At 40.3% G+C, this 22,975-nt stretch overlaps 1 protein-coding gene across 4 annotated transcripts in view; it reads left to right on the forward strand.

The window, feature by feature from the left end:
* LOC143018969 (uncharacterized) overlaps window positions 1-22,975 on the forward strand; it is a 132,449-nt gene that overhangs the window by 13,156 nt on the left and 96,318 nt on the right. For all 4 annotated transcript variants that reach the window (XM_076174629.1, XM_076174630.1, XM_076174627.1 and 1 more), the window contains exons 2-4: window positions 537-655; window positions 11,505-11,600; window positions 20,964-21,131. In XM_076174629.1, the coding sequence (XP_076030744.1) occupies window positions 537-655; window positions 11,505-11,600; window positions 20,964-21,131 (383 nt within the window). The remainder of the gene's footprint in view (window positions 1-536; window positions 656-11,504; window positions 11,601-20,963; window positions 21,132-22,975) is intronic.

Below are 22,975 nucleotides of genomic sequence, written 5' to 3' on the forward strand. Positions count from 1 at the left end.
CTACCTTTATGTTTGTAATGTAAAGTTTACAATCGGTGAATTTTGCCAGCAATAATCTACAGGTGTGAGACTTGGAAACTAACGAAGGCAATGGAAACAAAGCTAAGGACTGCACAGAGGAGAATGGAGAGATCAGTGATAGGAATAACACTGAGAGACCGAAAGAAAGCAAGTTAGGTGAGAGAACAGACTAGAGTGAAAAATATTGTGGAGGCAGTAAAAGAGAGGAAGTGGAATTGGGCAGGTAAGTTAGTGCGAACGACTGATGAGCGATGGAGCAAGTGTGTAACTGAGTGGACGCCACAAGATATGAAATATGGAAGAGGGAGACCAGACAGAAGGTGGAGAGATGAGATCAAGAAGTTTGCAGGAGTGACGTGGCAGAGGATTGTATGGTCGTGTGAATCATGGAATGCTACAAAGGAGGCATATGTTCAGCAGTGGACTCAGGATGGCTGATTTGATTGATTGATTGATATATATATATATATATATATATATGTATACATATATATATTTTTTTCTTCTTGTTTCAGTTGTATGGTGAAGTGAGGCAGTGCCGATCAAGACCCAAGGAAAGGCTCTTTTGTCAGCTGCCTCAGAGACTAGCTTTTCCCCTTGCACAAATTGCTCCAGCCTCAGCATTAGCAGCAGGGTAATATCAATATGATTTGAATAATTGTATGACTACCAATAGTAGTATACAGGAAGTTATGCTTGTGGTGTCCTGTCTTTTATTCTTTGATTATTGTATCTTGTTTTAAATTCATATGGCATTAGCTATATCATCAGATTGAGTGGTTGACTCAGAGGTGACTTGATATAGGTTTTTAAGATTCTAAAGGGAATTGACAACTTCAAAAGTGACAAAATTTTCACACTGAGAATCAGACAAGAAACAGTGGTCTCAAACTGTCAGGATAGATTTAATTTGGAAGTGGGTAGAAACAATGCCAACCTTGTAGGTAATGAATGGAATAAGCTTCTTGCAGAGGCAGAGCAATGTAGTTCAGTTCAAAGCTTTAAGAATCATTTAGATAAACACCTAAGCAAGATGCTGTAATGACTGCCATTTATTTTATATTATTTGTTTATTTGTTTTTGTTATTGTTTGTCCGTTTATTATTATTTGCTTGATTCATATTCATTATTAGTTATATGTCAAATAATTATTATTTACTATTTACCTGTTTATTATTTAACTATACCTATGCATTTATTTATTTTTTTATTCATTATTTATATATATATATATATATTTTTTATCATTATTAATTTTTTTCACATCTGACCTAGTTATGGACCAAAAGTCTCCTGTTGGCATGCTCTGCCTTTGTAATCCTTTGTAATTTATCTATTTATTTGCATAGTTTTCTACTACCTGCTGTATTAATGATGATACAAAGTATTTTAAGGTACAGATAAAATGTTCAGAGATTGTCACTTGGTATACCATTTTGAAATGGGAAAAGAGCAATAGGTGACAAGGTAGTAGTATTCAGGGCATTAAATGGAATGAATCAAAGTGACAGCAAAGTTGTGGGAACAAGGATGACAAGAAATAAAATTTTTCATACAGATGCATTAATTCCTGGAATAGTATAGAATGTGATATAGCCCAAGCTAAATCCATAAACAAGTTAGGTATGATAGTTCGAGAAGAGATAGGATCTCACAAGTATAACTCCTTTCCTCTATATTACAATTGGGTAAATGCAATTAGGTAAATGCATATATCCATCATAAAAAAGGAGATAAAGAGTAGTATAGTATTCAGGTTATTAATGGGAATCAACACCATGTGAGGACAGAACCTTTTGGTACAATGTTTAGCTTGTGACAGCTTTTTCAAGTACTTGAAAAAATTGTAACAATTAAAATGTACCAATAAAGGCTCTGTCCTCATATGGTGTTTATTTTGATAGATGTGTCAGCAATTGTCAATTTCATACAAGGGGAATCAACAAAATTGACATAGAAGATCTCTTGCTCTGGGAAATGAGAGAGTTGGTTTTGGAACAAATTGAAGAAGCCACATGTGCAAAGGTTGTTAAGTTACCATTTTCCCTAAAGATGCACTGACTCCTGGAATAGCTTAGAAAATGATATAGCCAAAGGTCTATGAACAAATTCAGAACTATGCATGATAGTTGGAGGAAAAGAAAAAGGACCCCTTAATTTTAGCATCTTTCTTATATAAATTATTATAATTAGGTAAATGTACACAAAATATATACACTTGCACATGTATTGATTGGAATAGTGGGCATGTTTAACCTGCTTTATTTACTTTAAGCTTCCCATTCCCCAATATTTTGTTGACCCCTTTCCTTGTTATAGATCTATCTGTAAATGTAATTGTAAAATCTTGTCATTCTCTACCCTGAAGATGCCAGAATAGTAATTAACTCATGGTGCTGTGCTGTGCATCTTAACTTATATTTTCCCAAGTAGTAATTTGTTAATGTAAAAACCAGATTGTTTATTTCATATATATATATATATATATATATATATATATATACAGATGCTCCTCAACTTACGTTTTAGTTACGTTCCGAACGGCTGAACGTAAGTTGAAAATGAACGTAAGTTGTTACTGTACATTCTAGTAATGTATGACCGTTCATACTGTACTATACATCCGTAAATTCTATTACCGTATCTTATAAAACACCCCTAAATCATTAATTATACACATAACATTGTAAAATACAGTAAACTTCCACTTATACGAACTCCAAGGAGGATTAGAAATGTCTGATTAACCGAAATGTTCGGTTAATCCGATTTTGTATGTTTCATTCCCGTAGAGTTTTATGGTGTAATGTCCTCTGCAATATTCGTACCTGTAAACTTAACATACGCATGGAAATACTTATAACGTTTGTGCCATGTAAACAATGGACGCAGTGTCATGCGTAAGTATCGTTTGAACTACGGAGAGCGCGCTAAACTAAGAAATTCACTTTAAAAAAAAAAAATAGTCAGTTCAAACGTAAAATCGAAAAAACGTAAAACGAATGAACGTAAGTAGAGGAGCGTCTGTATATATATATATATATATATATTGGTAACACATTTGTAAATCACAATTAACACCATAGTCGGATGAGAGAAAGAGTTGAGTAAGCGAAACTATATAGTACTAAAGAGGGTTGTAGTTAGCAATTTAGATATATAGTTTCACTTACTCAACTCTTTCTTTCATCAGAGTATGGTGTTAGTTGTGATATATATACATGTATATATATGTATATATATATATATGTATATATATATATATATGTATTTACCTAGTTGTATTTTGCGGGAAGGGGAGCTATGCTCATGGTGTCCCGCCATTGTATCTCGCAGTGTCTAGTTTGCTTTTAAACTCATGAATGGTTTTTGTGCATACTATTTCATTATCCAGTTTGTTCCAAGTGTCCAAAACTCTATGTGGAAAACTGTTTTTCTTCAGTTCTCTTCTATAGCTATGTTAATTTATTTTCTTATGTTTCTCTTGTCCCAGTAAAGTAAGTCCTCTCTATCAAGTTCTATGTGCCTTTCATGATTCTGTAGATGGTCAATAGGTCACCTCTCTCTCTTCTTTGCTCCAGTGTCGGTGTATGTGTATTTACCTAGTTGTATTTTACGGGAATGGGAGCTATGCTTGTGGTGCCCCGTCTCCATATCTCATGTTATCTAGACTGTTTTTAAATTCATGTACCCCGTCTGGGGTATTGGCTGCTTGTTATTGTGGCAAAGTAGCATGCAGTTGATACTTTAGGGTCTATATGGGGCACCCCTACGGACCAGAGCCACACATCATTTTGTCTATGATAGAGGAAAACTCTGTTCATAGAGAAATGATGACACTTTTATACTACGACTGTCCCTCCGTTATGCTGTCCTCCAACCCCTTGTTGCTGTCCTGTACCATTTCTCTGAGTATTCCTTCTCTGTGATGGGGGAATTCCCTGTGGTGGGGGAAAAGAATACTGCCACCAAGTATTCCCACTTGGATCGTAAGAGGCGAGAAGAAAGGGACGGGGATTGGGACTAGGCATCCTTCTCCTTGTAGCCCCACAGGGGACATTCCTAAAAGAAAAAGAGAAGGCATAAGAGGGGCTGGAAGTCCTCGGACCAGCACCCTAAGGTTTGGGTCTTTTAATGTGCGTGGATGTGGTACAGATGAGAGTAAAAGGGAGGAGATAGGTAGTATGTTTGTGAGAAGAAAGATGGATGTGTTGGCTTTGAGTGAAACTAAGTTGAAAGGGAAAGGTGAGTGTAAGTTTGGGAGTGTAAGTGGAAGGTTATCAGGAGTGAAGAGAGGGCGAGGGAGGGAAGGGTGTGGCTATTCTAGTAAGTGAAGAGATAGGTAAATGGGTAGTGGAGTGGAAGGAGGTTTCCTCAAGGATAATGTGGATGAAGGTGAAACTGGGGAAGGAGATGTGGGTCTTTGTAAGTGCATATGGGCCTGGCAGTGAGAAGAGTGTAGAAGAAAGGGAGGCCTTTTGGATAGATCTAAATGAGTGCATAGAGGATTTAGGAAGAAATGTCAATGTGATAGTACTGGGAGACCTTAATGCTAGGGTGGGAAATGGTCCAATCGATGGAGTGGTTGGGAAATGTGGAGTTCCAGGAAAGAATCATAGTGGAGAGTTGATGGTGGAAATGTGTCTAGAAAGAGAGTTGATGATAGCAAATACAGTGTTTCGGAAGAAAGTCAAGCATAAGTACACATGGGAGAGGGTGGTGGAGGGAAGGGTGGTAGATAGAGCGCTAATGGATTATGTAGTGGTAAATAGGATTATGATAGGAAGAGTTAAGGATGTACATGTGCTAAGGGGAGAGGGTGGGGGAATATCAGATATTTTTTTGGTGGAAGGTAAGTTGAGAGTGGAGGATAGATGGAGGAAGAGGAAAGGGACAAAAGGTAGGGAGGTTCTTAGAGTGAACTCTTTGAATGAGAAGGAAAAGGAGAAGGAGTATGGAAAGAAGCTGAAGGAGGAGTGGGAGGGAGTAAAGGGTAGAGTAGAGCTGGGTGTGGAGGAGGAATGGGGATGGTTCAAGGAGGGAGTCATAAAGTGTGCAAGGATGGTGTGTGGAACAAGAAGGACAGGGGGAAATAGAAGAAAGGGTAGTGAATGGTGGGATGAGGAAACAAAGCTTTCTCACATATCTGTCTTACCACAAAGATCTGATCTACACAACCCCTACCTGTCCTAAACCCGCACTGTTCCTCACCAATTACTCCCTCTGTTCCTCTCCTAATCGTCTCAATCAAGACCCTCCCATACGCCTTCCCAACTACACTAAACAAGCTGATCCCTCTGAAACTACTACACTCACACTTGTCCCCCTTTCCCTTGTAAAGCGGAACTATACAGGCACTCCTCCAGTCCTCCGGCACTCTACCCTCTCTTAAACAAACATTAAACAACCTCACCAGCCAGTCCACCATCACTGTACCTCCTTTCTTCAGACATTCTGCATGGCATCCATCCAGACCAGGTGCACCTGCTCTCATCATCTTAACAGCTGCTTTCACTTCATCCTTCCCTATTTCTCCTCAATTTTCCTCACTCATCACTCTCATTTTCTTAGCGCTTCCCACTGGAACTACCTTTCCCTCCCTATCCTCCTTCACATTTAGCAACTCCCTAAAATACTCTGCCCACCTTCCTCTCACTGCCTTCTCCTCCATTATCATATCTCCATCTGCACCTTTTACCTTTTCCTCTCTACTTGATTCGCCTCCTAATATATATATAGCAAACATTATTGGGGCCAAAACTGTTCCTTGTGGAACTCCACTAATCACCTCGTCCCAATTGGAATGTTTGTCTCTTATCACCACTCTCATTTTCCTTTCATGCAAGAAGTCTTCCATCCACTTAAGTAGTGTACGCTGTATTCCTCCTGTAGTTTCTAATATCTTTAGCAATTTCTTATGTGGCACCTTATCAAAAGCTTTTTTCAGGTCTAGAAAGACACAATCAGCCCATCCATCTCTTTCCTGTATTATATCTATTAGTCTTGAATAGAAACACATCAAGTTTATGACACATGATCTTTGTCTAAATCCAAATTGCCTAGGATTTAGTACATTGTTTTTTCCAAATGCTTTACCCATCTAATTTTGATAATTCTTTCACAAATTTTAGCTACTGTACTTGTAAGAGAGACTGCTCTATAGTTTGTAGGGTCTTCTTTGTTTCCCCCTTTATATATTGGTACTATATTTGCTTTTTTCCAATCTTATGGAACTTTTCCTTCCTTCGATGAACTGCTTATTAGGCTATGTATTTTGTCTGTTAGTTTGTTCCTGCATTCTCTCAAAATCCAGTTTGCCATTTCATGTGGACCATGTGATCTTCTAACATTGAGATTACTCAAGTGATTCATTATTTCATTCCTTGTTACTTTTATCTTTTTTATAGGGGGGACTTTCCCCTCCCACTTGACATCTCTAAGATTTATGTTCTCCCTTGTAAACACTGATTTAAAATACTTGTTCATAATTTCTGCCATTTCTATTTCCTCTATGTATTCTATTCCTCCTTGTAGTTTCACTAATTCTTGTTTGTTTTTCAGTTTGTTGTTTACAAATGTATAAAATAGTTTTGGTTGATCTTTACATTTTTCTATGACATCCTTTTTGTATTTTCTCTTTTCTTCTCTGCACACTTGTACATATTCATTTCAATAACCAGTATATTCCATTTTTTGGATTTTTTGGATTTCCTCCATTTCATCCAAGCTTTATCCCTTTCATCATTTAACACACTACATCTTTTGTTGTACCAACATTCTACATATCCTTTTTCTTGTTTTTGTCTTGGAACACACTTTTCCACTCCTTCCTTATAAATTTTTGTCAAAATTTTCCATTTCTCTTCTACTGTTGTTTCCTCTTTGTATATCCTTTCCCAGTCTGCTTTTTTTTTTCTCTCTCATGTTATCAAAATTTGTTTTAACATATATCATCCTTTACTATATTGTTCGTTTTTTTTCCATGTATTTTTCTTCATTTAGTTCCAGTTCAACTAATATGTGATCACTTTTATTGGTGTCTTATATTCAATCTTGTCCACTATTTTAGGTTCTGATGTGATTATTAGGTCTAGTCTCAATGGCTCTTCCTCATTTCTATACCTAGTATTCTCTTGTATCCATTGTGTCATTGTATGTTCTATAATCATATCAAGTAGTACATTTCCCCATAGGTCGTCTCCACCCTTCACTGTCATCTCTTCCCAGCAGATTTCTTTACAATTAAAGTCACCCATTATAACTATTCTTCCTCCATCTTCCATTATCTTATTTAGTGTTATCCTTGTGTCTTCTAACATATTCTTGTGTTCTCTCTCTTCCCACAAAGCCGTTTTAGGAGGCACATAATTTACCACAAACTTCCTGCTCTTCTTGTCCCTGTCCTCTATTTCCATCATAATCATCTCCACTCTATTCTTTCCATATGTAACATTCCTCACATTTATATCCTTCTTAGTCAGGAACATAACTCCACCACCTTGTTTTACTTCTCTGTTTCTAATCCAATAATTATATACACCATGTCCTACACTGTTGGGTGGTAATGGACCTTTCAATTTTGTCTCCACAATTCCCATTATGTCAGGTTCTTTTTCCTTCAGGTAATCATTCAGTTCATTCAAGCCTGTTATTAATCCATCTATATTTGTGAAGGACACTTTTAATTTTCTGTTACCTCCATCCTGTTTTCTGTTTCCCTTCTGTTTTTCCTATGAGCCATTTCCTCACTTCTATATCCACTACTCTCCAATAGAATTGATCTTTGTCTGATTCCGTTCTGTTCTCGCTTTTTCCTTAGCTTCAATTCTTTTTTTCTCTTCCTCTCTGTACTCTTTATTCATCTCTCTTTTTATCCATACCTGTTAGTACTGATCACTTTCTGCTAGTTTTCCTGTTTTTGATAAGACATTCTTTGCTGTTTGTGACCTGAATTTAACCTTAATTGGTCTGGTCTTGTCTATACTGTATTTCCCGAGCCTATATATTTCTTCAATTTCTTTCCCTATTTCCTGTACACCTTGAAATATTTTAATACCTTGTTTACTTTTTCTATCTCTTACTCTTGTAGTCCTTTTTGGATTATGCTTCCCTTCCATTCCTAATATAATTATACATTTCTTTTTATCTGCTAAGTCTCTTAATATATTCTCCTCTCTCATCACTTTAATAACTGTGTCCTTAGTGTGTTCCTTCATCTGTTGTTTCACTATATCTCTAAATTCAATTTTGTTATCCTGAACTTTTTTTCCAACCACTTACCTCTTTTGCTATGGACTCTTTATTCTCTTTATTATTCCTCATTAATTCCTCATTCTCATTCTTTACTTCTTTTAACTGTATTTTTAATTCTATTTATTTAGGTTTTGGTTCTCCTTTAGTTCTTCCAATTTATCAACCCTTTGTGTATTTAGTGCGAGTTGTCTAAACCTAACCTCCCATGATTCGTTCGTTTTTCTTAGTTTTTCCTCTAGACTTGCTAATCAGGGGAGGTTGTCATCTCTCTCATTAAATCCATAGAAATAATTGTTTCCACTTTGTATTGAGCTGCTTTTATCTATATTTCTACTTTTAATCCTTTTACTGACTTGTTTGACTTCAGCTGTGTCATCTGCACATCTTTTGTTTACAGCCTTTCTGACGTCTGGGGTCCATTCCTCCCCTTCCTCATTTTCTTCCATTTTCCTCAATAATTCCTCCCCTTCTCCATTTTCTTCACCTGCCCACTACACCACAAGCTTTCCCCTTTCCTACTAATACAACACAGGTACTCCCTTGTTGAAATCCACGAAAATTGCATTTTTTCCGGAGTTCTAATCTTTGCCGTCAATCCGATGATTTACCTAGTTGTATTTTATAGGAAGGGGAGCTATGCTCGTGGTGTCTCGCCTTTGTATCTCACAGTGTCTAGTTTGCTCTTAAATTCATGAATGGTTTTTGCGCACACTATTTTTTCATCCAGTTTGTTCCAAGTGCCACTCTGTGGAAAACTGTTTTTCTTCAGATCTCTTCTATAACTATGTTTTTTATTTTCTTTCCATGTCCTTTTGTTTCTCTTGTCCCAGTTTAACAAGTTCTCTCTATTGAATATTTCTGTGCCCTTCATGATTCTGTAGATGGTCAGTAGGTTGCCTCTTTCTCTTCTTTGCTCCAGAGTCAGTAACTCCAGTTTAGCCAGTCTCTCCTCATATGACAAGTTTGCAAGTGCAGTGGCCATTTTTGTGGCTGCTCTCTGGATTCTTTCTTTTTTCTTTATATTCTTTTTGGTACTGGGTGACCACAATGTCGCTGCATATTCTAGTCTAGGCCTTATCAGTGTGACAAATATTTTTTTAATAATTTCTTCATCCAGATATGTAAATGCCACTTTTATTGATCTTAGCAAGTTGTAGGATTCTCCAACAATTTTGTTTATCTGTTTCTCATAGGACAAGTCGTTTTAGATAAATACACCCAAATCTTTTTCAGATCCCACTTTCTTTACCTCCTTAGTTCCAATTTTATATTGTCCTGATGTTCTATTTTTACTTTTTCCAAACTCCGTTATGCTACACTTCTTAATGTTGAAGTCCACTTCCCGTTTCTGACTCCAGTTCCATACCTTATTCAGGTCTTCCTATAGTGATTTGCAATCCGTTTCAGTTTTTACTTTCCTTAACAATTTGGTGTCATCTGCAAAGAAGCTCATGTAATATTGCACATCATCATCCATGTCATTCACATAAATAGCAAACATTATTGGAGCCAATACAGATCCTTGTGGAACTCCACTGATCACCTCTTTCCAACCTGAATATTTTTCTGTGAGAACTACTCTCGTCTTTCTACCAATCAGGAAGTCCTCCATCCATTTTAGTAGGTTCCATTGTTTCCCTCCTATATGTTCAATTTTTTTTTTTTTATTTATTTTTATTTTTTTTTTTTTTTATGTGGTACCTTGTTGAAAGCTTTTTATAAGTCCAGGAAGGCACAATCAGCCCATCCATTCCTTTCTTGCACTATGTCTATTAATCTTGAGTAAAAACATATTAAGTTTGTGGTACATAATCTTCCTTGTCTGAACCCAAATTGTCTTGGGTTTATTATATTATTTTCTTCCAGGGGTTTTACACATCTATTCTTGATGAGTTTCTCACAAATTTTGGCTATAGTGCTTGTTAGTGAGACCGGTCTATAGTTAGTTGGTTCTTCCTTGTTTCCTCCTTTATATATTGGTACAATGTTAGCATTTTTCCAGTCTTTTGGCATTTATCCTTCTTTAATTGAGCAATTTATTATGCTATATATTTTGTCCATTAGTTCTTTGAATTCTTTTAGAATCCAATTTGCAGTTCTGTCTTGGCCATGTGATTTCCTGACATCAAGGTTTGATTGATGTTCCATTATTTCTTTGTGTGTTATTATTATCTCGCTCATGGGAAGAGATTGCACTTCATTTCCTTCGTCCCAATATTGTGCTTTCTCTCTAGTGAAAACAGACTTGAAGTGATTATTCATGACTTCGGCCATTTCTAAATCTTCTGTGTATTCTATATATATATAGAATGGAGACGGGGAATCTATATATTTCGATTGCAAACTGCAATCCTCTTCAGTAGATTCAATTAAGAGAGAGCGTGCTACTTAAGTAGTCTCCGGATATAATTTCAGGGCTTTTTATCACCAACCTATTAAAAACACAATTGCCTCCTGACCTCACATACGGAGTGAGCCGAGGGTAGAGACCTCTTCCCATGTTCCCCTTCTCTCGTGTCAAGGGTGCTACTTAAGTAGCACGCTCTCTCTTAATTGTATCTACTGAAGAGGATTGCAGTTTGCAATCGAAATATATAGATTCCCCGTCTCCAGTCTTTTCTACTCCAATAGTGTTTTTTAATGTGATATATATATATATATATATATATATATATATATGTATATATATATGTATATATGTATATATATATATGTATATATGTATATATATGTGTATGTGTATATGTATATATATATATATAAATATATATACAGTATATATATATATATATAATATATGTATATGTGTGTATATATATATATATATATATATATATATATATATATATATATATATATATATATATATATATATATATATATATATATACACACATATATAATCATAGTCAGAAGAAATCAACTCCCCTCTGATAGTCCTGACAAAATTTTCAGTCACTTTTAGCAGTTCTGAAATCTTACTGCTGCTGTGTCCAGCAGAGATTAACATAAGTACTGTATGCCTTTTCCATAGATGAGGAAATGTAAAGCTATCCATGGATGCAAGGTGTTGATAGGACAAAGTCTCGATGTATACAGATCAGTTGCTTTTGTGTTGAGTGGTGTGGTTACCTGCGTCTCTCCACACAGTGTCTCTGAAACAATGAAACAATTACAGTACACACCCTGTATAGTATATATAAATTCTAACACATTATTTTCCCTCACAGGCACATTTTTCTGGGCTTTACAAAATGTGGTCAGTTTGTGTTGTCTTATACTCACTCATGCGACACAGATGACCATACCTTACAGATGATACACAGGTAAGTAAATTCAAGTGTCTAGATTGACATTTAAGTAATATAGTTTGATTAATATAATTGTTGTTTCTATACTACATATAGCTTTTTCCCCCTTACAAGGGAGGTAACCAAAAAACAAAGGTATAAAATCCACTCCCACCTATTCCATCCCCACATACTCCACACCCATTCACCCCCTCCCTCCCTCTTATCTTGGTTTCTCCAGGATGACGGGTCATCCCTGCATCTTGCCCACTGCCCTGGGTCAGAAGTAATGCAGCAAGACAAAGCACATCCACAGTAAGGCTGCTTCATTTAATCAGTGACCCCACCTCTCCATCCCCTCATGCAGGAAAAGAGAAGACTGGGTGAAATCCCTTTGGGCTGCATCAAAATATCATTCACACTTACTCCCCTACCCCCCATCCCCCACCCACTCCCATGCATCACATCATCCATACACAACCATTCTCCACTCATGCCTATCTTCTGTCTTCTCCCTTCTTGATGCATCCTATTGTCACTAGCGATCACTTCGGTGTCTCTGTGCACATACGGGATTCACCACCCATACCAGCTGTATTACCTGTTCCCAGGTGGAAGACAGCTTTGGCAAACTGGCCAGTGTTTGAGAAGTCTGTTGAAGAATGGGCAGCGTCCTACGTTCCACCACAGGACGTGGAAACGTTGGAAGCTGACTTTTCTGCAGCCATTCAGGTGGCTGCCAACAGAGCCATCCCAAAGACTCGCCAATCCCCCAGAGAACATAAGAACAGCTGGTATTATACCCCCGAGGTGAGAGAGGCCAACCATCGGGTGAACATGCTTAGGCGTGTTTTCCGACGGCGCCGAACTTGGACCAATTTGGCTAACTTGCGCGCTGCAGTTCATGACGCTCACGTCATAGCTGCAGATGCCAGAAGAGATAAATTTCTTGAATGATGTGAGGGCTTTACTGCTCACACCTCCCTAGCAGAGCTGTGGTCTAAGCTCCGTAAGGCTACTGGCAGGACTCAACCACGACGCACTCATCATGCCCCTGATGCTGAGGCGAAGCGGCTGGTGCAGGAGTTCATCTCTCGCTCCAGGAGCACCTCACTCCCGCAGTGTGTTCAAGAGCAGGACCTCCAAGGAGTGAGGTGCCGTGGTGTTGAAGACATGGTGAGTCGGACGGATGATACTGACGCTAGCTTTATGCTTCAGGAGCTACGGGTTACGCACAAGACCAGCTCAGACACGGCACCTGGAGAGGACCTCATCACCTATTCCATGCTGGCCCACCTTGGGCCAGCGGGTGACGAGGCACTTCTAAGGGTGATAAACGCGTCTTGGAGGACTGGCAAGCTACCAACAGCCTGGAAGACGGCAATCATAACGCCAATTCCAAAGCCAAAGGAACCTAGTGCTTACTGCCCCATCAGCCTGACAAGCTGCATGGGAAAGACAGCGGAGAGGATGGTGCTAAACAGGCTGCTGTGGAAACTGGGCCCATTGCATGAGCATATCCATGCTTACTGCAAGTGCACTGGCACAGCAAACAGTATAGCAACACTCCTCAATGCTGTCAGTGGAACACTGTCCATTGTGGTCTTTTTGGATTTGGAAAAGGCATTTGAGCTGGCCAGTCCACTTGTGATATTAGACACCCTTGCTCGCAAGGGCGTAAAAGGCAAGCTGCTTTCTTGGATTGCTGACTATCTCAGTCACCGGTCTGCGAAAGTACGCTTTCAAGGTCACATATCAGAGGCCAGAATGTTGGAGAATGGCACTCCGCAGGGGGGGGTCCTCAGCCCCACTCTGTTCAATGTGCTCATCTCCAACATTCTGGAACTACCTCTACCACAGGGGTGCAAGGTCATCTGCTATGCAGATAACATTGCGCTCTTAATTACTGGAAAACGGCAGTGCTTCAACAGGGCTCAGCGCTGTTTAAGCACTGTGGCGACAGAATGTAGCAGGTTAGGGTTAAAGATCTCCCCTACAAAGTCGAAAGCTATGGCACTGAGACTCAGGACAGAAGGGAAGCACCTCACCATCCAGGACCTTAGGCTGGACTGGGTTCACCAGTATCAGTACCTGGGGGTCTGGATTGATGAGAGGCTCACCTTTCAGAGGGAACTTACCTGTCTCAAGGAGAGACTGAAGGCAAGAACCACGGTTATGAGAGCAATGATGGGGAAGGCACTCGGTGCCACGCATCGGGTCCTTCACACATTCTATGTGCACGCAGTCCGCAGTCTGGTGAACTACGCTGCCCCAGCTCTCATAAATGTGGCGACTGCCAAGCTTGAAGACCTGAAGCCTTACCAAAATGCCGCAGCAAGGATTATCCTAGGAGCTCAACCTTGGACTAAGATCGTTAACCTCCGAATGGAGGCTTCGTTGCCTTCATTAACATCACGGGTCAGAAGGCTGGAGGTCGACTTTCTTGCCAAGTTGGTCCAGAGCCCCAGGATAACTGAGCTGAGTCAGAGCCTTGCGACAGCTCTGGGACGGGTGGGTACTCTTATCCACTCCGATACCTGGCTGGCACAGGCGGCAGGGATCCTGGACTCCTTCAGGCTCACCAGCACACTCCTTGAGAAGGGCAGGGACTCTCCACATCCAGAGTTCAAGCCCCCACCACCATGGCTGTCGATACCTGCAACTTTCGTTGTCACAAAGCTTCCCAGTAAGAAGAAGTTATGTGACCAGGAAAGAGTACGAGCACAGGCCCTACAAGGCGTCCGCGCACTGTCGAGACCTGGAACGGCGGTCTATTACACGGATGGCTCCGTAGACCCCAACAGGCCTCGCAGTGCGGGGGCTGCTTTTGTGACGGATGGTTTGACCTACGGCAGGAGAGTATCTGATCATGCGTCCACTCTCCAAGCTGAGGCCATAGCGGTCCAAGGAGCGTTAGAGCATGCTCTAATATCTCGAGCTGGTCCTGTGGTGATCCACACGGACTCACAGTCTTTGCTAGGCAGCTCAGAATCGATACAGCCCAGCGACAATGTACGCCTACTGACCTCCATCCTAGCACTCCTGCTGAAGCTGCATCAGCAAGGCAGGAGTGTTACGCTCAACTGGGTGCCAAGCCACGTAGGTGTCCCAGGTAATGAGTTAGCCGACGCCGCAGCAGAAGCGGCGCGCAAAAGACCTGAAGTCGATGTTGTCATCCCTCTCAGCAGAAATCAGTTGCGCCTACGCACCAGGGCTCTTAACCAGGTACAATGGTTCCTCGAGCACAGACTGGAGGCAGAGGTGTCAGAGAGGGCGAGGTGGTACAGGGCAGTCACAGACTACGAGCCCCTTGTACTTCCTCGCTCCACACCTAGAAAAGTGGAAACTCTGCTTTTCCGTCTGCGGCTGGAGGACCGTTGTTTCTGGCAAATCAAGACCAACTCCACGACCGAAGAGAGCAGATGCCATCATTGCCGCCACCCCGAAGCCACCCTTGACCACTACCTCAAGCATTGCCCCGCAACTGCTTTTCTGAGGAGAGGGCCTCCGTCAACATCTGAGGGTCTTGTGCGCCACCTATGCAGCCACTTAAGTCCGTTTGAACTGTGTCGGCTGGTGGAGTGTCAGCCCCCCCCCTTTAATTTTCATATGTATGTTCATGTCCGGGAGGGTGAATTCATGGCGATGTGCATACGTATACTGCATGCCTATGCACATCTAATGTATGTATGAGTGTGTGTGACCAAGGCCACACACACTCATACATTGAATCACCCCCCCCCACTTCTAATTTTTACATATATGTCTCTCTGTCCGGAAGGGTGATTCATAGCGATGTGCATACGTATATCGCATACGTATGCACATCTAATGTATGTATGAGTGTGTGTGGCCAAAGCCACACACACTCATACATTGAATCACCCCCCCTTCCTTTACATTATATACGTTAGATGTTCACTATTATCAATATTCAGCTACATTTTGAAGGGTGCATTCACTGAGATGTGCATGCGCATTTTGTATGCGTGTGCACATCTTGTGAATGTATGAGTGTGTGTGGTTGGGCCCACACACACTCATATGTACAAGTCACCCTCCAAACGGGCTCACTTTAAAAGCCCGTGGGAGCTTCACTCCCGAATTTAACCCCTTCCATATGGTGCCGCACACGTAGGCGTCATGGGGAGCGAGTGTATTCGCGAGGCTGCCATATCGGCGTCTTGATTATATTTATTGTAGTCGCCCCTCCATAATGACATTCTTTCTAATTCTTTTGTAATCGCATTTTCTATGGTTATCAAAATTCACGGGTGAAGAGAGAACGATCGATATAAGTGGTGACTATATTTTATGATGCGAGTATTATTACGACACGTCGTACGGCTGGCATTGGTTGCTGCCACCGAGATCTAAGTCCATGACGCCTACGTGTGCGGCACCGTATGGAAGGGGTTAATAGAAAAATTCCTCAACAGACATTCCCCTCTTTCCCAATGCTCCTTCTACCCCATGCCATCCATCTCATTTTTGGTTCTCCCCTCATGTTCACTCCCTCCACCTTTGACTTCCACACCTCTTTTACTAATCTTTGCTCATTCTTTCCATGTGTCCAAACCATCCTAATACTCTTTCATCAACCCTATTTCCCAACTCTCTCTCCACCCCTGTTCTCCTCCTCACCTCCTTGTTTCTCAATCTATCCAGCCTAGAACAATGGCTTGGAAATAACAGAATGGAGGCCTTCCCTCAAAAGTCATCAGTACCATTACTCTTTGCAGACAATCCTAAATCAAAGAAACACATGAAAATAAAATCGAATGTACAAAGCCTTTTATTGGAAAAAAACAACTAAAATTCTGGGCCTCACTTTTGATATTTGCATGATTTAAATCCTACATATCAAAGATCTGACAGTGAAAATCAACAAGAAGTCTACAAACATTTCTTGAGAACCACATTCAACTAAAGTTCCTTAGCATAGTTCCTAACAATTACTAAAACAAACATAGACACCACACAAACTATTCAAATATATCATTGAGAATAATAACAGCATGCAAGGGCCTCTTCCCCCTTATAAGGGAGGTAGCCAGTCAAGGCATGCACCTTCTCCCACCCATTCCACTCCCATCCACCACCCTTTCCTCCCTCTCATCTTAGCTCTTCATGGATGACAAATCATCCCTGTATCCTGCTCACTGCCTTGGGTCAGAGGCAATGCTGTGTGTTGTGTCCAACCAGTAGTTACTGTCTATATACCTAAAGGGTTCATTTTCCTTATAAGGGAGGTAGCCAGCCAAGGCATGCACTCATCCTTCACCTATCTAACATCCATTTGTTTTCCCTTTTATTTTAGCTTCTTGTGGATGAAGGGCCATCACTGCCCTGTGCTCAGTGCTAGGGTCAGAAGCAATGCAACAAGACACAGCACCTCCATAACAGAGCCCAATTGCCAAAGCTGATTTACCCCAACTACAGTTAGCACAGACTGTTTTGCAAACTTTTTGAGTATGTTTAATGGTATGTGTTTTAGGGACCCATGTGATATCTCATTTACAAAAATCGTGTGGGAGTAAGTGACTAAAAACCTTCAGCTATCCACCCGTGCAATAGCTACCGTATTTTCTGGTGTATAGTGTGCGACTTTTTTCCGTTGGAAGGGCCTAAAAATGGGGGGTGCGCGTTATCCGGTGGTGCGCATTATCTACGGCCTACGATAAAAATTCTGCGGCTGTGTGTGTAATTTTTTTCACAACAACGTGACGATGTTGGCCATCACAAAGTCGGGACGGCACACTTCTCTGTGATGTTCCGTGAGAACAAGAAGAACAGCCATGGTGACATGAAAGAATACGCCAGCATGGGCTATATAAATATTTGGTATAGGTAGGTATCTATCGAATCTTTTTCATGTTCAAATAGGCCTAAACACCATGAAACATGATCAATATTCATGATATTTACCCATGTTCACAGCATCCTAGTTTGAATTTTTATGTTGGCTTTGTTGCTTCACTTTAGGTACGGTACAAATTCCGTTGCGGCCGTTCATAAACTCGTGTCAAACACCTGACTACAACACCCTCTTTCGGGAGTTATATTAACTAAACGTCACCTCGATGAGAGACTGTCCTATTTCACCACTGTCATTGTAGGTTCAAAGCTAAAACGAAACAGTCTGTAGTTTGTTTCAGTATTAAATAAAAAATGGTAAAGATGAATTATTTCCTCAAGATATAACATGAAAATTTTCTGTAAAAATCCAGAAATTTTTCTGTATATTTTACTTCCAATAAACTTTTTTTAGATCATATTTCCTACAAACTATTTAAGCTACAAAGTAATAAGGGACCAACACACAACATGAGTCATATACCGGTACATGTAGTTGCGACTTTTTCTTAGTTGTGTGCTGATTGATGCCTAAACTGACACTTAATTTAGTGACAAATCAACAGATTTCCCAGCGGTGGCTCTAGCCAATGAAAAATACTTCTCCATGTAACCTCGTTCACATGATACTAAGTAATTAATTGCCGTTATTTCATTGGTTTATTTTTACTAACATTAATTATCGTAGTCTATGCAAATATTTGGGATCCGTAAAACAGCACTGGTACCAACATCATGAACGTTGGCCGTTTTAGCTCACCCGGAATATGTGAGATCAGGGCCGAGATTGACAGTTCTATTGCCAATCTAGCCTACACTAAACACCCTCTTGCGAGAGTTTGTTAAACTAAACGTCACTTCAATAAAGACACTTATGAACCGAAACGTAGTTGCTGCATGGCGATAAAAACTTGTACACGGTGATAAAAACTTGAACACGGTGATAAAAACTTGTAAGATGAATTATTCCCTCAGGATAGTAAATTAAAAATTTTCTGTAAAAAAAAAAAAAAAAATTGTACATTTTGTATTCAATAAACTTTTCATGGCTCAAATTTCCCACAAAACAATGGACCAACGCAAGCAGGAGTCGCATACATGCAGTTCACGAGCTTTAGCCACCAGTGACTTTTCCTGGCATGCGTGTTATACGTCGGTGCACGCTATCTGTGTACTGAGATAATGAAGTGCATGGGTGCGCATTATAACCCGATGCGCATTTTAAGCTGGAAAATACAGTACATGAGACAGAGCCAGTCAGTGTGTGACTGTCCTTCAGTGGAAGTTTTTTTTTTTTTCTTTTTTTTTTCCACCACAGAGTTTTTTGTTTTTCCTCATGGTGTTCACTGAGTTTTGGGGTGTGCCTGGAAATCACACAGCATGTGATAACATCGTGAAAGTGATTGAACTATACAAAGTAGGAAAGAGTAACTGAGAAATAGCCAAGGCAATAGGTGTGACTGAGTGTACTGTGTCCTGACTCCTAACAAAATGGTGCCTGGGTGGAGGGGTTGATAATGTGCCCGTCCACAAACATGCCTGGGGCAAGGCCCTGAAGATTTCCTTGAAGGCTTGTAAAACATCAGTTGGACCTTAACCCTTCTACAATTGCAAAGGAATTGAAGGAAAAGAACCCTAAGCTTCTCGGTGACATTTTCATCTAGACAATTCAGGAAAATATTTGGAAGCGGTTAAATTACTCGAAAGTGAAAGCACGTGTGAAGCCCCACGTCACTGTGAAACAAAGGCGCTGCCGTGTCCAATTTGCCAAGGATCATAAAGACTGGGACCTTGTTCAGTGGTGTAAGGTCCTCTAGACTGACGAAGCGACTTTTTGTATAAGTGAGAGCAAGGGAACAAAGGTGTGGAACTCTCCTACTGCATCAATGTGTAACCCACGCTTGACAGTGACAAGCATTAAGCACCTGCCCTATCTTATGGTGTGGGCTGCCCTTTGGCTATGGTAGTTTTGGGAACCTTGTAATACTCCTTAAGGGCCAGATTGTCAACTCTGAGCACTATATTAACCTTCTGCAGGAGAATTGAAGGGAGTGTTTTGCTAAAACTGGGTATGAGATCCTTCAGCAGGACAGTGTCCCTTGCCACACCTCAAGGGCAACCAAAAATTGGTGGGCTCAGTGATAGTGAGGTCAACTGCATAGTCAGTCACCCAGTATTTCCCCCATAGAAAACTTATGGGGCATCATGAATGCATGCCTTCGTCTGGAGAACACATCTACAATTGCCAAGCTTGAGATAACCATCCAGAAGGCATGGGAGGAAATTCCTGCTTTCCACTGTCAGAATTTGGCCGATTTTGTCCCCAAGAGACTCTGCCAGGTCATCAAGGCCAAGGGTTTCCCCATTGGGAAGTAGCATTGATGGCATAAGTGTTTAACTATTTTTTGTAATTTTTTAGATAATTTGATGGAATTTTTTTTGTGTATATTTACCAAGCATGCAATATGATTCATGCGGACTGTACTTTATTATATAGTGATCTGTCCTTATCCCCCTACAAGTAATTAGAGAAGACGAGGAGAAATCCCTAGAGGCAACATCAATTTGTTGCTCACTGCTCCATCAGCAAACTTAAAGACACATTGCTGATTGGACCATAGAAGATGGGAACAAATATTCTGGAGTGATGAGTCAGTTGTTTGTGGTGTCGTTGGGCTGTAGGTCAAAGCGTGTGAGGCACCCCAGGGGGTTGGACCCTAATGACCCATGTTATATAGCTATAGTGGTGAGACATGCACCAGGTGTAATGGTGTGGGGGTGCCTTGCATTTAGTGGAGTTGGCAATTTAGTGTTTCTTGAACAAAATGCAAGTATAAATCAGCACAGTTATTTTGAGTTATTGTATGGTAACCTGCCTGAAAGCTTTGAAAAGTGTAACGCTAGCTAGTTTATGCAGGACAGAAGTCCTGCTCACACAGCTCGGTCTGTTACCCAGTGATTAGAGGACTGTGGTGTAGGTTACTTCAAAAAGTGGCCTGGGAATTCACCAGAGCTAAATATAGCACATGTGGCACATCATTAAAAAAACAGCTTCAGGATTGTGATGTTTTGACTGTAGCAAAGCTAAAAATAGAAATGCAGGATATTTGGGATGATATTATTCTCAACACATAGAAAAACTGGCTAGATGCATCTCAGCATGTTTAGGGAAGGTCATCAAGCTTAAAGAAAAATTGCTTGGCAAATAAGGTACATTATGAGCCATTTAAATGTATTTAAATGTCTACATTCGTCTCATCAATTTGCGCCCAAATTTTCCATAACCACTGTACACATATCTATCATTTGCACTCTTCCTCTACACATATCTATCATTTGTACTCTATTCACCACTTTCATCCAGAGCACTTTACTCATAGCTCAATGGTGCAGCGGTACAATTCAGTGGTTGGGTGAAAAAAGCTTTGGATGAATATGGTACATCAGTAGAGGAGGGATAAATATTGCTAAGTAAATATTAGATATAAATGTTTATGACAATTATTTTATTATTATTTTGTGGATTGATTTTTGTTATTGCAGATATCGACTTCACTGGTGGTTATTTGTGCCATATGCTCCATTACGTAAAGTTGCTGAGGTAATGCTCTTTGGTGATCAAGACTTGCAGGAAAGTGTGTACGAAAATATATTCATATCTGTCTGTCAATGGCCAAAGGATCTTGCAAAAATTTTAGTATATGGATGCAGGTGAGTAGAAATAGTTGTTGATATATTGCATGTATGAGTGGAAAATAGAGTAAGATATTTAAATGTTGGTTTGAGACAGGGTTGTGCAATATCCCCAGTGGCTAATTAATTTGTATATAGATGGATTGATGAGAAGTGAATGCAAGAGTGTATAGGATCATGTATGTATATATATATATATATATACAGGTAAACGTCGACTTACGATGGCCGCGACTTACGATTGTTCGACTTTACGATGACGACGACGACGACGACGATATGATAATTTAACCCCTTCCATACGGTGCCGCACACGTAGGCGTCATGAGTAGCAAGTGGATTCGCGACGGTGCCATATCGGCGTCTTGATTATATTTATTGTAGTCACCCCTGTGTTTTTACATTCTCTCAAATGTGCCCTAAATCCCATTCTCTGTGGTTTTCAAAATTCGCGGGTGAAAGAGAGAACGATCGATATAAGCGGTGACTATATTTTATGATGCGAGTATTAATACGTCACGTCGTACGGCTGGCATTGGCTGCTGCCCGCGAGATTTAAGTTCCGTACTGAAAATACATATTATAGTGTTTGAATATGGTAAAAAGGATAAAAATAATTAAATAAACTACTGTACATGTTTAATAGGCTATATTAAGTATCTCTGGTGGTTAATATACAGGTAGGCTAGGTACAGTGACCACGGAACAGAGTGGGGATCGACTTACGATGAGATCGTCTTACGATGGCTCTATCGAAACCTAATGCCATCGTAAGTCGACGTTTACCTGTATATATATATATATATATATATATATATATATATATATATATACATATATATATACATATATATATATATATATATATATATATATACACACACACATATATACACAAATTCGGTCATAAGCAGTGGAGGAGAAAGGAAGTGTCAACAGCTGCACCGAGTTTTGCTATGATTAGCACTCCGAATGAGCGGTTTACTGCTCACCAGGAAAAAAGCCTTGTTGGTATTATGGAGAGTAACAGTATGTTTTTGTGGGACCACTGGGGTTTGTATCTGATCCAGTTCTTGAGTGATTAGTTTAATAAAAAATGGAAAGTAATAAAGAAGAAGGAAGAATCAATAAACCAATGAAGAGAGGACTAGATGAATTCAGGATTGAGTCCCCATAGGGGGTAATATGCAGGGAAAAAATCATGCTAAAATGACACTCCCAAAGTGACCAGCAGGTATGAAAGTGATGAGTATTTCTCGGGGTTTAGGAGGCAAGGAGAAACCTTGGACACTGAGAGAGATTTTAGGATTACCAGAGCAATACAAAACAGATATATTCACAACTTAGCAGACAAAGTGATCGATTTAAGATTAGACTACAAAGGAGTGATGAAGGAGTGATTGTGCCAACAGCACTGTATGGGGTAGAAACATGGAACATAAGAGAAGAAGAGAGAAGGAGTTTGAATGTGTATGAGATGAGGTGTCTGAGAAGTATGATGGGGGTTACTAGGCTAGATAGAGTGAGAAATGAGGAGGTGAGGAGGAGAACAGGGGTGGAAAGGGAGTTGGGAGATAGGGTTGATGAAAGAATATTAGGATGGTTTGGACACATGGAAAGAATGAGTGAAGAAAGACGAGTAAAAGAGGTGTTGAAGGCAGATGTGGAGGGAGTGAACATGAGGGGACGTCCTAGGATGAGGTGGATGGATGGGGTGAAGGGGGCTTTGGGGAAGAGGGGAATGTCTGTTGAGGAAGGACAGGAAAGGACAGAAGATGGTTGAATGGAGAATGGTTGTATATAGATGATGTTGTGATTGCATGAGGTGGAATGGGCGGGTGGATGGGGGGTGAGGTAGTATG

Source organism: Oratosquilla oratoria, chromosome 36 (genome assembly GCF_046742065.1).
Source record: "Oratosquilla oratoria isolate Oo_2021 chromosome 36, ASM4674206v1, whole genome shotgun sequence".
Lineage (NCBI taxonomy): Eukaryota > Metazoa > Arthropoda > Malacostraca > Stomatopoda > Squillidae > Oratosquilla > Oratosquilla oratoria.